Source organism: Parasteatoda tepidariorum, chromosome 2 (genome assembly GCF_982258835.1).
Source record: "Parasteatoda tepidariorum strain Cologne lab strain chromosome 2, Ptep-v5.0, whole genome shotgun sequence".
NCBI lineage: Eukaryota > Metazoa > Arthropoda > Arachnida > Araneae > Theridiidae > Parasteatoda > Parasteatoda tepidariorum.
This window is the reverse complement of record NC_141756.1, coordinates 32,004,418-32,018,975: the sequence shown is the minus strand read 5'-3', so window position 1 is coordinate 32,018,975 and position 14,558 is coordinate 32,004,418. Positions and strand designations below refer to the sequence as shown.

The 14,558-nt window shown below is 30.1% G+C and overlaps 1 protein-coding gene across 1 annotated transcript in view; it reads right to left on the bottom strand.

The window, feature by feature from the left end:
• LOC107443270 (monocarboxylate transporter 9) overlaps nt 1-14,354 on the bottom strand; it is an 87,991-nt gene extending 73,637 nt beyond the window's left edge. The window contains exon 1 of the mRNA XM_016057094.4: nt 13,911-14,354. Within this exon, the coding sequence (XP_015912580.1) occupies nt 13,911-13,956 (46 nt within the window). The 5' untranslated portion in view covers nt 13,957-14,354. The remainder of the gene's footprint in view (nt 1-13,910) is intronic.
• Nucleotides 14,355-14,558: the final 204 nt, after the last annotated feature.

Genomic DNA, 14,558 nt, shown 5'->3' with positions numbered 1-14,558 from the left:
TCATCAATATAAGCAAATACAAAATCTAAACCATATAAAACTTCGTTAATAAAACGTTGGAAGGTTTGAGGTGCATTACACAAACCGTAAGGCAGATACAAAAATTCAAATAACCCAAAAGGTGTTATAACTGCAGTTTTCTCAATGTCTTGTTCTGCTACGGGAATTTGATTATATGCTTTAACAAAATCTATAATACTAAATATTTTCTTGCCAAACAGATTTTGAGAAAAATCCTGCAAATTTGGTAAAGGATATTTATCAGGCCGAGTACAGGCGTTTAAAGCTCTGTAATCGCCGGTAGGTCGCCAATCAGAGTTACTTTTTGGGACCATGTGTAGGGCGCTGGCCCAAGGACTTTTGGATGGCCTACAAATACCATGTTGCAGCATGAAATCAAATTCAGATTTGGCAGCTTGAAGTTTAACAGAATTCAATCTGCGAACTTTTGAAGCGACCGGAGGACCAATCGTGTTAATATAATGCACTGTATCGTGCTTAATTTTAAGATAATTAGGTCTAACTCTAGTAATTTCAGAAAATTCCTGAATTAAATCGTGATATTTAGTATTGCCAAATATTGTTTTAACACTTTGGATTGAGGAAGGAAAGATTTTACCTTGATAAGCCAAAGACGTTTTCGTATCAATTAATTTCTTATTTTTAAGATCGATTAACAACTCAAAATGTCGTAAGAAATCCGCGCCTAAAATTGGTTTTGAAACATTCGCAATTATAAATGTAAAATCAAATTTTCGATGTAAACCAAAATCTAGCGACATAAGTTTAACACCAAATGTTTTAATAGCAGTGCCGTTAGCAGCATGCAACACATAATTTGATGTTGGCCTGCAACCTTTAAATGTTATAGGCAATAAACTTACATCAGATCCGCTATCGACCAAGAACATTAACTTAGTTTTGCGATCAGAAACAAAAAGTCGGTGGCTAAATTTTAAATTCTCACTACTATTAACCACCGGACTAATAGTAGAGCTCATCAGTTTAAATTAAAATTGCAAGGCTCAATACATTTGTGTGCTTTTTTAGCATACTTCCTATGATACCAACACATTTTAGTTTCGGCAGTTTGACTCTCTGCTTCACCTTTAGAAGGGTGAGAAAAACTTTTCGAAACATTTGATTTGGAGCGCAAACGACTACGGGATAGACTTCGGTATCTACGCATAGATTTAATTTCATTCTTCAACTCTGCCAAATCCGTAGACATTTGAGCTATTTTTTCCATAAGTGAATCTCTATTTACAACTTCATTACAACTTGAAGTTGCAGAAAAACTAGTTACTTCAGAAACCTTATCTGCCAAAGTTGACAAAGTTTCTAAACCTTCCGTACTAACACTTAAAATAGACTGAATAGATGAGGGTAAATGAGATAGCCAAATAGATTTAATAACCTCATTTGAAAAATTAGATCCTGCTAATTCTCGCATATGTCGCAACAAGGCAGACGGCTTAGAATCCCCCAATGCAAGGTCCTGAAGTAAAGTTTGAATTCTTTTACTCTCGGACAAGGAAAATTCTGCAATAAGTCTATCCTTAACGGCAGTGTAAGGCTTTTCCAAATTTGGGTTTCTGACCAAGTCCGCAATTACTTGCATAATATTCTGATCAAGAACAGAGATTAAACAGCAATACATAGTAGATTCAGAAGTAATCCCTGATAATTTAAAATTAGCCTCAATCTGCGTAAAATATAGACTTGGATTATCAATCCAAAATCCAGGTAAGCGAAGGCCAATTTTATGAATTTCAGCTTCAGTTCCCGTTTTATCTTTATCAGCCATTATAACACAAAACTAAGCAACTAGTTAAAGATTCACTAATGAAAATTTTCAAACTAAACTAGTTGTATATATATACATTAGAACAATTCAATAACTAGAGAATATATGGAAATATTCACAATAAAAATAAGTATTTACATGACTAAGAATGATTCAAAACTACAAATATTATACTAAGAAATATATACAACAGCATTTAAAGTTCGTATATTCAAATTCAATAACTACTAATTAAAGTCTCTTACAATAATGTTTAAAAATTTCAGTCTAACATTATACAATAAAAAGATATTACTATACATAAAGTTTAAATTTTAAGTAGCGCAAAGCAAAGCAGTTGACCAAATAAGAGAGGAAATTGTACATTACCAAATTCAAGCAGTTATTCCAAATTGTAAAACAACGGATAATAGCGTATCCAAAAACATAATAAACACAAGGGTCACCAATTGAGGGGGAGGAACCCTCTCATATTAAGTTGAAGACAACTATGACAACAATAAACTTAAACATTTATTTAACAACCGAACATAACAAGCTAAAAACAGAAACATAAAAATTAAGTAAGACTGTGTGGGATAGAGACTGAGTAAAGTTCGAAGCTTCTTAAATACTGAGGCAGTTCCAAGGTTGCCGATCGTGTGTTTGTAATCCCGTTGATTCTTTTGGCGCCTACGCACCATGCCTGGCGCCACAAATTAACACTCAAAATTCAATTTGAAGCTCTCTGAAAGCAATTTTTAATACTTTATATATTTTTTATGAAATTAGATAATATATAATACTATTATTACAATTAATGCATCAATTTAATCAGTTAATAGTTTCTCAGGGCTTAATCTTTTTATAATTTAAGAATGTAAACTAAAATAATATATTATTTTATTTTAGTAAAAAAAAATTTTAAATATTTAGTTGAAAAAGTATTATTTGCATATTTTATAACAATAAAATAAGTGTGATTATTGAAATTTGGAAAAATTTTAGAGCTGCTAAAAAGTTCTGATCACTTTGTTAAATGGAAAAAGTTACTTTGAGTAAACTTTAAAATAATCCTTGCATTTTAGCTATATTTTTTTAAAAAATATTTAATTTCATTCAAAAAAAAATGTCTAATTACATTTAATTCTGACTCAACGGCTCGAATTAAATCGGTTGTTAAGTTTATATAGACTAGAAACTAGAACTCACTAGTTATTATGCAGTCCAGTCTAGAGTTTATGTAGACTAGACTATATCATAACTAGTGAGGTGCTTTTTATTCCAGTGTTTTTTTTTGGTGCTTTTTTTTGTTCTTATCCGGTGCTCTTTTTATCGCCCACCGTTTAAACAGAACGTAGTTTGATCTTTTATGAATTGAATTCAGTTGGTGATAACTTTATTACTTTGATGCTATTTTCGTAAAAATAACAAACTTACAACTCTGCTGCGATACAATGTGCCTTAAAATTTATACGAAAAAAATAGAAGCATTTATAACTTTATGAGAGATAAAAATATCGAAAGAGAAAGTAGTTAAGGTTAACATTCATAACAAGTGAAATATTCTCTTAATGGCCACGTCATAAATTTTGCCTCAAATGTACCAGAGGACATAAAAAGAAAGAAAAGTGAGAGGAACTATATTAAATGGTTTACGACCCCCCTGCTTCTAATATCACTCAAAATTATGGAACGTATAGAATTAATATAACTCTATTTCAGTTCTCGTGGAAAACAAAACTTTTTTTTTCTACTTTCATTAAAAATAAAAAAGAATTAATTTGATGCCTGACCTTTTCTTTATTAGAATTCTTTAGAGTTTGAGAAAAATAACTTTCTAAGATTAACCCACTGTCGTAGATGGAACACTGGTGTCCCTTTTATGAATATTCTTTTTCTGACTCTCTGATTACAAATAAAAATACAGTTTGGTATTTTTTAATTACAAAAAGACAGTCTTATAGTTACTAAAAATAATCAGCTACATTATTGGAATTATATTTGCACTAAAATATAAAATCCGAAAAAAGTAGTTCCAAAAACATTTTCGCATCCACATTCAAATATTTATCAAAAATTGATTTTGTAAATTAAAGAAATTTCAACGATGAATAATTGTTTCTCTTAGATCTAAATAACTGCAAATTTGAAAAACTAAAGCTTTTAAGGGAGCCGTGTTTGAAAGATTTTACCTTTAACGTAGAAAAAGACACTGGTGTTGCATGCTGTATTTCATAACCATAAACTATCAAAATGCTATATATTTTTCTTTTATTTCAACTTAAATTAATATAAAATAATGAAAAAAGGATGAAAAATGTGTTTAATAAAGATTCTATATCAATGAGTTAAATCAGTTATCTTGCATATCAACATAAATTAGTATACCAACGAACCAACACTAAGTTTCTAAATTAGAGTTTTAAAGTGTAGATAAAATAAGACACATAAGAGCTTTTATTTTCACATTTAGAAAACACTTTTTTACCTTACCATAATTAAAAAGCTATTTATTTTGGTTTTTTTATTTAGTAACTTTATTCCTGCAAAAAGTTCGATTATCTGGTTATTATAATTATACTGTCCGTAACTTAACTTTAAGAAAACTGTTCACATGCTTACATATTTTAACTTTTATAAAGCATTAGTACCTTGAAACTTAAATTTGATTTGACAATTAAATACACTAGTAATTTTTATTTAATGTATTGGATAAGATTCGCCATCGCATTCTTAGCATAGAAATATACACTATAAAAAAATTCTGCTAAATTACGGAAAATTTAAGACAGCAAAGTTGTCAGAGATTATCCGTATGCTATGAAAAAAACACCTTGACAGAAATTTCTTGAAACAAAACATTACAAAAAATACCAAAAATTCTTTGGTACCAAAGTTTTTCATATTCAAAATTGAAAAAATGTGTACCCAACAGGTAAAATCTGTATCAATGGTTACAGATTTTATTTGTTAACAGAAGACTCTTTTGATAGTTACGATGTAGTTTAACTAAACTGTAAATTTCTGTAGTTTTAGAAAACAGCAGTCTTCTGTAGAATTACATAATTATGTATTTAACAGAAATTTTTACAGTGTAAAGTAAAACAATAGCAAAACAATTTTTAAATTTTTTAAAAATGGTATGCATATATGTGATTCTGATTCGATCGAAATTTAACTGATAGGAATTTTTCTAAAGAAAAATTCTTCAAAGTAATATTTTTGAATATCTAGAGCGAATAAAAAAAAATGGCACACCCTGACTTACTTTTGATTAAATGATCGGATTTTAACGAACTAAGTCGCAATCTTAAAGGTTTGAGTTACTGTCCTTAAATATGGTAATTAATTTGCAGACGAAGTTGCGAAGGCAGACACAAAAACGTATCTTCCCTGAATGGCATACATTGCGACGGATTTGGATTTCTGTCCCTCAAAATATAGGGGATTGCCGCAACCTAGGATTGGGTCTCCTTAGTTTGGTTAAGAGAACGGCCGAAAGTTTGTCCCCTTAATATTAATTTTACTTTTTGCCTATTGCGTCATATCTCGTGGACATTTTAAGTGCCTGCCAGGTGGCCGAGAGGTTAGCGTGCCTGACTGCGAAGCCAATGGCTGCGGGTTCGAATCCCGCTCTGGGCATGGATGTTTCTCTCTCTCTCTCTGTTGTCTTCTGATGTGTGAATCCTTGAATGTGGCCCACCCTATGAACGGGTATTTGTGGCAGTGTGGCGTGGGTAATGTTGCTCGCCTCCGTGACTTTGGTTCACAGGTGCCCACTGGGTAACGATAAATGAGCAACACTTCCGGCATCTTCTAAGGCGAAGAACGAAAGTTCAGTGCCTGCCGTTATTAAAGGGGGGGGGGGAGGAGGGAACATTTTAAGTGAATCGAAAAATTTTAGCGCGCAATTATAAAATTCGTTTATCCAAAGATAATTCCGAGCAAATAATAATTTTAACAGTAATTTATTATTTTATTTAATAATAATCAAAGAAGAGTTTGAATAATAATGTTTTCAAATTTTTACACAATTTTAAAGTACGAGAATTTAAGCGGTGAAATACAAAATTTGATAAAAAGAACTATACGAAAGAATATGATGGAATAGAAAAAAATGGAACAGTTTAACAACGGCGTTAACATCAAACACGGTCTCCCTTTTTGTACAAATAAATTTTAAAAAAATTAATCTAAATGCCATTTTCTTTTGAGAATATTGCCGAAGTTAGAAATCAGTAGAGAAGCGGAAGTATTTGTGTGAATAGTTTTGTAAGCAGAAATATGATGGCAATAAGAACTTCCTTACAATGATCGCGTCAAATAGGTAAAACAAACAAGGTCCTGACCTTGGCACATTCCCCCCCTCCCACTCTCTTACGGTTATTAAAGTAAAAATTTTCTGCCTCTTCTTCGTAGCTTGGTTACTATTTTTGTAACTCTCATCGAGTCATAAAAACTGTATGGGGCATTGTTACACATTTTATGATTCCATGCCATAACAATTATTTTATAAAAATATCTTTTATGCTTAATTCGTTTCTAAGAAGTTGTGCACGCATAAGTTCAGTTTCTTCCAGACATAAATTCGCGTAAGTTAGATATTCTACACTATGTTATTGATTATAGTACACTGTTTATTAATGCTTGGATATAAATTCGATTGACATAGTAAATAAAATCATTCGCTAGGTCTGGTTACTAAAACTAATTACGTTTCTCAAAATAAATACTTAAGTAAGATAATTAATTTTTGAGATTATAAAGATATAAATGAAAACAACGTAGATAAAATATTTGTATTGACTAATATTTCATTAATTTACTAGTGAGTGATATTTAATTTTTATCTATTTATAGATAGTTAATCGTTATCAATAATTAACCGCTTTTAGCAAATAAATAGTCCTTTAAAAAACACCTAATTTTCAATCAAAATTTTAGCCTAAAAAGAAGACAAATAATAAAAATCAAATCGCATAGTGTTAGTGAAGATAGTTTAAAATTTTCTCTTACGTAGCATGAAACAAAGTTGGGCATTTCAATATTTAGCAAAAATAGGTAACACTCTGGATAAGGTGTGAATATATAAATGATAGCAATCTATCCGACACACAATTGTCCTATCAATTTAAATCCTCAATTATGTATTCGTTGAAAATATGAATGAATATAGTTGATTATTCAAAAATTTTAAAGGCGGAAAAAGTCACCCTATTTCGAGTACTCAAAAATAGGCACCCATTCCTCAGACTTACCGGACAAGAATGAAGAAAGAAAAAAAAACTGGAAAAAAAAGCAAAGTTGCCAACGAAAAAAAAAGAATATATTAAACGTAAAAACAAAACTAGAAAAACTGTGGTGGTTGAAAGAGGTAAATCAGAGCAGGTTGCTTTTCCAAGCTCTACGGAGGGTTGAAGAGAAACACACGTCTCTAACTAGAGGATCAGCATTTATCTGAATGAAACAGGATTCCAGAGCATCAAGATGAGCTGATATGAAAGGGGTGGAAGGAATTTCGGCTTTGCAGAAATTTAGAAATTAAATGTATGGCCAAGATTTCAGCAATTGTGCTAAAATAGATGATTCATCGCATTCTTGATGATGGGTATATCCATTCTGTAGCCTTCATGTAAATTTTATAGCGAGTTTGCCAGGAAAACAGCCAGGAATGCATTGACCAGGAATGCAGCAAAAGCCATCAGCTATTTTGTATATTGATAAGGAGCTTCAGTTTAATTGTATTGCTCAGTTAGTACTAAGATACGTTTTTATGAATATGTATATAGTTAAAATATGAATGAGTAAACATAATTCTTTTTTATATATATATATATAGAGAGAGAGAGAGAAGATTAAAAAAAAGAGCCGCCTACGAATATAAGACCTCAAGCATCCTACAGCATTGAGTTAGAAAAATATGAGTAAAACTAAGCAGTCATATAAAATTAAAAACATTACTCACATGCTATCAAAACACTTTCTTGTCAATTTTAGAACAAAAAAATACTATACACTTACACAAAAATAATATCAATAACTTAACTAACAACTCTTTTAAATATATGTTGCGATAATAATCAAAGGTTGAACTTAATTAGAACTTTAAAAGAAAATAATACAGTCGATTACATTTCGTCACTGGTTTAGTGTGATCACTGTTTTAAATACTAGTTTGTTGATCTTGTTTTTCTGCTTTTGATGACAAAAAGTATTTGTGAAATGAATATAAATATGTTCCACAATAAGTCGCACATTCTTTTCAAAACAAACACCGCACTAGTATTCCACTTTTCTAAAAACTGTATCGAAATACTAACTTAAACTTTAGTAAATAATTTAATTTCCGCTTCCGTCTCTTTCCACTTGTTTTCTTCATGTCATTCCTGGCGGGGATCCTTAATATTTTCTTGTACAAAATATTTATCGAAGTTCAAACGACTTTTATAACAAATTCCATTCAATAAAGTGAGAAAAAGAAGGAAGTGTTTCGTAAAAATGTGTTTACAATATTGTGAGAAAAAGAATATTACTGGGAATATATCAATATTTATTATGGAAACGCAATGATTTTTCTTGGAATAAATAATAACAGAACATTTTAATGAAAATAGATTATGATAATTATTTATTATTCGAGCATCTATTTATACTACTACTTAAAGCTATATTTATTTCGTGGTTCGAATGGTACAAATATTTTGTTGCATTCTTACCCAATATAGGTATGAGAATTTTAAATTTTAAATTAGTTTTGCTCCTAAAAATGCATTTTTTAAAAAAAATTCATTTTTGGTCTATCTTGTTTTAGATATATATTTGTTTGTAAACAACAGGGTTCGTATAATTGTTACGACAAATTATTTTAGGAGTTAGGCCACATGATCAGGAGTAAAACTGCATGTTAATCCTAGAGCGGAAACGTTGCTATACGCAGCTAGGGGCGCTTCCCCTATTATGACCTGTGCAGAAGCATGTGAAGAAATGGTTCCTATAGTGGCTCAGGAAGTGAAACTAGCTGTGCATGACGACATTTTCTGGCATGAGTTCCTATGCCATTTTTATCCTGATGATGTGTCCAAATTTCTAAGGGTATAACCCATAGAAATTTGTTATAACGTTTATGAGACTCTTCGTTTTTATAGCGTTTAACTTGTACATTTCAACCAATATAGACAAAAAATGTTATTTAGAAAAACTGCGGATTGGAAAGAGAAAAATCAATTGCAGATTTGAATTCATCGACGTGAAAATATCCAAAACCCGTTAAAAAATCCCATGCAACAAAAAACAGACAAAAAAAATTTCTATAGTGTTACTACTCTAAAAATTGTTTTTAAAAATTTTTTTTAGTTAAATTTTCTCTCAATACATTTATATTTCTAAATTCATTCTGAATACATTCATATTTCTGAATTTTTTTAATTTCTTCGACTCCTATTTTTTAAAAGTAAATGAATAAATTCAAATAAGTTTGCTTAATGAATACACGAAAACTTGATTTAATAATTAATTTAAAAAAAAATATATAGTATTTTTGTTTATTATACCTTTTCTTTGGAAGAAATGATTAAACGATATCTAAAAAGAGGAATGTTTTAATATATAAAAACCTTTTGTTTTCGTCTAAAATTACCCCCCGAAACACAATGTGGAACGTCTATCCATCTGGATATTCATCTATTCATCAATGTGTACGTCAATTCATCAATGTGGAACGTGGTTCGATCTATTCATCTGGATAAAAAATTATGGTTTTTAACGGGATATTCTTATGAAATGTCTAAGCCTTTTTATCTAATGCCTTTTTTATGCAATGCATGAAGCTTGGGGCAGTAGCTCAATGGCGGCTCAGGGGATTGAGCGCTCGCTCCACAATGAGGTGACCCAGTATAGGGCAAAATAAACGGTCACCATCGGCCACAGGGCAACAAAATATAACAAATGGAGAGTAAAGAATTGTATACCTGTCACTACCCAATGGAAGAAATTTTGTCAAAAATTTACCCCTTCTTTATCTTTTTATAAAAATATGCAATTTTGCAATGTCCTGAAAATTACACCGTTTCACACTTGTTTCTTACATTTTTTTCATTATAGAAATGAAATTCATAGTGCTTACCATATTTTAAGAAGTATGCGTTTACGTTTTAAAATAAATGTCTTACGTTAATAATATCAACGATTTTTAGTAATTTTTTTTGTTGAACAAATGGCCACACATTTTAAAATATGGACTATTAAAAATTCTACAACCGGCCACTGGCCAGTTAGAATTTATAATTTTGCCCAATATGGCCCAGGCTCGAATCCCAGCGATTCCTAATCGATACGAATTCCGCTATCGGCTCGCCCCGACTGGAGTACGCAAAATATTTTCAGTGGTAGTAGACGAATCATAGTTTAGAATCCCCATGGCTTTAGGATAACGGTGAAAGATTTTCGTGGTTTTTCTCTCCATGTAAACCAAATGTGGATGAGTTCCATCAAAAACCGAAGCCTAGTTTGTCCCAATGCTAGCTCTAAAAGGTCTCTTATCTTCTGGATTGGGTTCAAAATTACAAGGCTACGGAGTTGAACATTGATAGTCGTGAACTCAAAATTAGGTCACCTGTTTAACGGCGGTCATAAAATAAAATGTATGAAGCTTAAAAATTAATAAATACAATAAAATTACTAGCTATGGTCATATATCAGTTTTTTATATTTACCCATATTCAAGAAGACGAAAATGAGAAATAGACTTAATTTTTTTTTTCTGAAATCTTGTAGTAAATAGCAAGAAAAAAAAAAGATGTTAAAATATTCCTGAATTTAAACTTTTATAGGATATCACTCGATCAATAAATTTGAATGTCATGTGCAGTGCATACGAATTTTCAAATTTCAATCACGTTCTGCTTGCAAATACATAATTCCATCTCGTCAGATCTCGGGCACTATTCATCCGATTTTCATTCGGTTTCCACGAGATTATTAATAATCAAACTATTCACAATTTCGTGTTTAATTTCAATAGCTCTGTTTTTGAATATTAATTAGATTTCCCTAGTCACGAGTAAAAATTTAATTTTTGATACGTACGAAAAAAAATTAAAAGATAAGGAGAACCGAAATTCCTATACCACTTTATAAGGAATTGATCTATTATGTGATAAAAACAAAATGGAAATCTAATGAACAGTGTCTGATCACTACACGTGATCGATTTACGAACGAAGTACACTCAGAACGATAGATTTGTGACTCAGTTGACAGTTATATAATTTATACCTAGGTATTTTCAATAGGAATGATTTTTAATTTATTTTTAGAAACATTCTCAGAGACTGCTTTACTTCACAAATAAATAAGAAAACTATTTAACCAGTTTCACGGTCAACATTCAGGTATAATTATTAATATTTCTTGATAATTGATAACTATTTATTTTTTCCCGCTGGTTTTGAAAACGACTCACTTTTTTTGCAAGGATTTTCCACTAGGCGCACAATTCAAAATACCATCAGTCGAGGAGAAATTATCAAAATATTAGACTTCGAAATAGACTCAAAATATATTTTTTTTCTTCATAATATTTATTTATTATTATTTTCTGCTCACCTTCAGCATTTTCATAGCTAAAAAGCTGAGGAAAGGGGACAATCCGATACAAAATACAAATTTTAAGCAAAATTGGTCAAATAGTTCATGAGAAGCATAATCTTAATAGTATGTCTGTTCTTTAAATTCTGAAACTCAGAAATTATTCGACCGATTTCGCTCAAATTTTAAATTTCTTCATTTAAAATTACAATTAGAAGTCTACAATTATATCATTTTTAATAATGTTATCATAATATTTTTAATAATGTTATGATAATTGTAGACTCAATCTCAATGTTTCGAGGGTATAATCTCAATTATGTTAACTAATAAGCACAGACCATATTTTAAGTTACGAAACGTCCTTTCTCTGGGTACTTTTTTTCAACGACCCTCAAAACATGCTGGGTAGCTCAATTTGGAAAACAGAATTCAATCAGTATAGAGTAACGGCAGGAGAGTGGTCGGTTTGGGTTGGTTACCTGAATTAAATTAAAAATAATTAGTTTTTGTCCCAATTAACACCTTTAAGTAAACTAAATTTAATACCTTCAAGTATTGACAAGCTGTATTTAAAATACCTATAAACTGTTATTGAGATCTGTAGAAATATTTTTATTCCACATTTTAACCATTTTTCATTAATCTAAATTTGTAAAGGAATCGATTTTTGGCAAAAGTAATTGTTCAAACGATTTGTCTTAAAAAATATGCCCAAAGTATATAAGTATATGATTAATGCTAGGTAGTACAAGTTTTCATTAGGTTATTATTTTATTGCATCATAAGATTTTCTCATTGCCACAACTAGAAATATAAAGCTAATTAAAGTGATTATATAGCTCATAAATTAATTTTTTAAACTTGTGTAACAATAACTAGTTTCAATTTCATTCATTATTATTCTCGTACATTTTGTTTCATATGAACATTTTAAACAAATCAAGGCAAAAACGAAAAACAATTTTCAGCAATTAAATACTCTTTATCTTTACTGCAAAATAAATAAATAAATAAAAACACATTTTTTGATTAGCTTTTAAGGGAACTACCATACACAATATATATATATATATATGACAAGTTTGCAATGAAATATTCCTAAATATAGTAAAGCAGAAATCTTAAATAATTTTGTAACTTAATTGCATAGACTAAGACTCAGCATTGGATAATAATATTATTCTAACCTAGTACATTTTGTAGTCTAGATACAGTAAAGTGATACTGTTCTCTCAGGTACTGAAATATTCTTAGAAATATATATTTTTGCACTATATTTTTGCAGCAAAAACACTACAATACACAAATTTTTATTTTGTTTAGTGAGCTCATGCATTAGAAATAGTATAAGTTTGTTTTTCATCTGAAATAATTAACTCAGTTTAAAAACTTGATTAAATTCCAAATTTGAGATTAATCATTTTTCTTAGAACACTAGTTGAGCCTTTATGAAACATTTCGTCTGTCTTCCTAGAAGTTTTAACACAAAAACAAACTTGAATTTAAAATAATTGTATTCGATAGCGTGTTTTCTGATTTAGTTGCTCATTTTTTAAAAATTCAGCAACTAAAGTAAGATAGAAGAATCGAATTTCAGCCATACGATTTTCAATATTTTAAATGTGCAATTTAAAATTTTTAAGCATAAAACAAATGAATTAGAAATAAACGTAATCGATTGCATAATTTCAGATTTGGATGGACAGTTCTCTAAAATTCAGCAAATAAACTTAAGGTTGCTGAATCAAATTTGCAATTTAACAATTTGGAATCACGTTTTTGACTGTTAAAAACCAAAACACTTAAACTTGAAAGAAGTGATCGATTGAATATTTCCAGCAAATCAGTTTGAATCATTCAGCAAATCTGAACAACATATTTAGATAATAATTTTTCAAAAGTTCAACAACTGAAGTAAAATTCATATCTGGGATCTTAGATGATTAAAAATTTAGAATATTTTACGTATGCATTTTTAAGTGCCAAAAAGCAAAACTCTTGAATTTTAAGTAGCTATGATCGATTAGGGAAATCGATCGAGAATTAGATCGAAAAGTTTCATTTTTAACATTAGGTGATCATTCAGCAAATCCAAAAGGCAAATTTAGGAGATCATTTTTTTTTTAATTCAGCAACTAAAGATTTAATAATCGAATATCAGACTGTTAAAACACAAAAAATTTATATTTGAGATTTTTTTGTTGTTGTATCATTTCAAACTAAGATGTAAGTCAAAACAAACATTTAACAATTAATGTAAATATTTTGAACCAGTCATTATAAGCAAGAAACAAGGATATATATATAGAGAGAATATATATCGACAGAAATCAGTCTGCATATCGGTTAGTACACAAAATCAATTCAGTATAATTAATTGTACTTTATTGTATAATCGTTTTATTATACTCTGGATAATATATCTATATGTTTCTTAGCAATATTATCATTCAAAGGAACCAGTTGTTGGAATACAAGACACATCATGTTTAATAACTTTATGATACTAATTACTGTGATTAAGAAATCATACCTGATGCATTAAGATACAAGGATGATCCATTTCTCAGCGGAGGCATATTTACTTCATATGATACAAACAACAACAATAATCCCAAACTTTTTTCTCTTTCTTTGGAAAAAAATGTCAATGATGAAAAACACGCACACACAAACACTTATGTCTTTTATGTCGGAGACATGGGCAATAGATGATGTTGGCACGACCGTGATAGTGTCATTTCAAAGATGACCAATAATTGACCAAAGGTCAAGAAGAATTAGAATAGATTTGTCTCCCTGTGCAAGCTCTCATAATCTTCCTTCTCTCTCTCTTTCTCTTCCTTCTCTTTCCCGAAATGCCGGCAAGAGAGATCAGCTGTTCTGCGCCGTTTTCAGAATGCTTTTTCCTCCAGTTTCTCGCCAGCCAATCAGCATCGAGTTGTGGACTGGCTGGAACCAGAACTGCACGCTCTCTGTCATTAGAATGGGTTGCTAAGGTTTCACCCGCAATCGGTTTTCCAATGTTACCAACACTTTCAGCCTTCCTTTAAAATATATTTTTATATCATTATGAAGAATTCATTTATTTATTGTTTTAATATTTCAACGGGAAAAGATAATCTATTTCTTTTCTTTCAGTTTTCTCAGTTTAATTTATTAAAATTCTGAAGTATTAAAA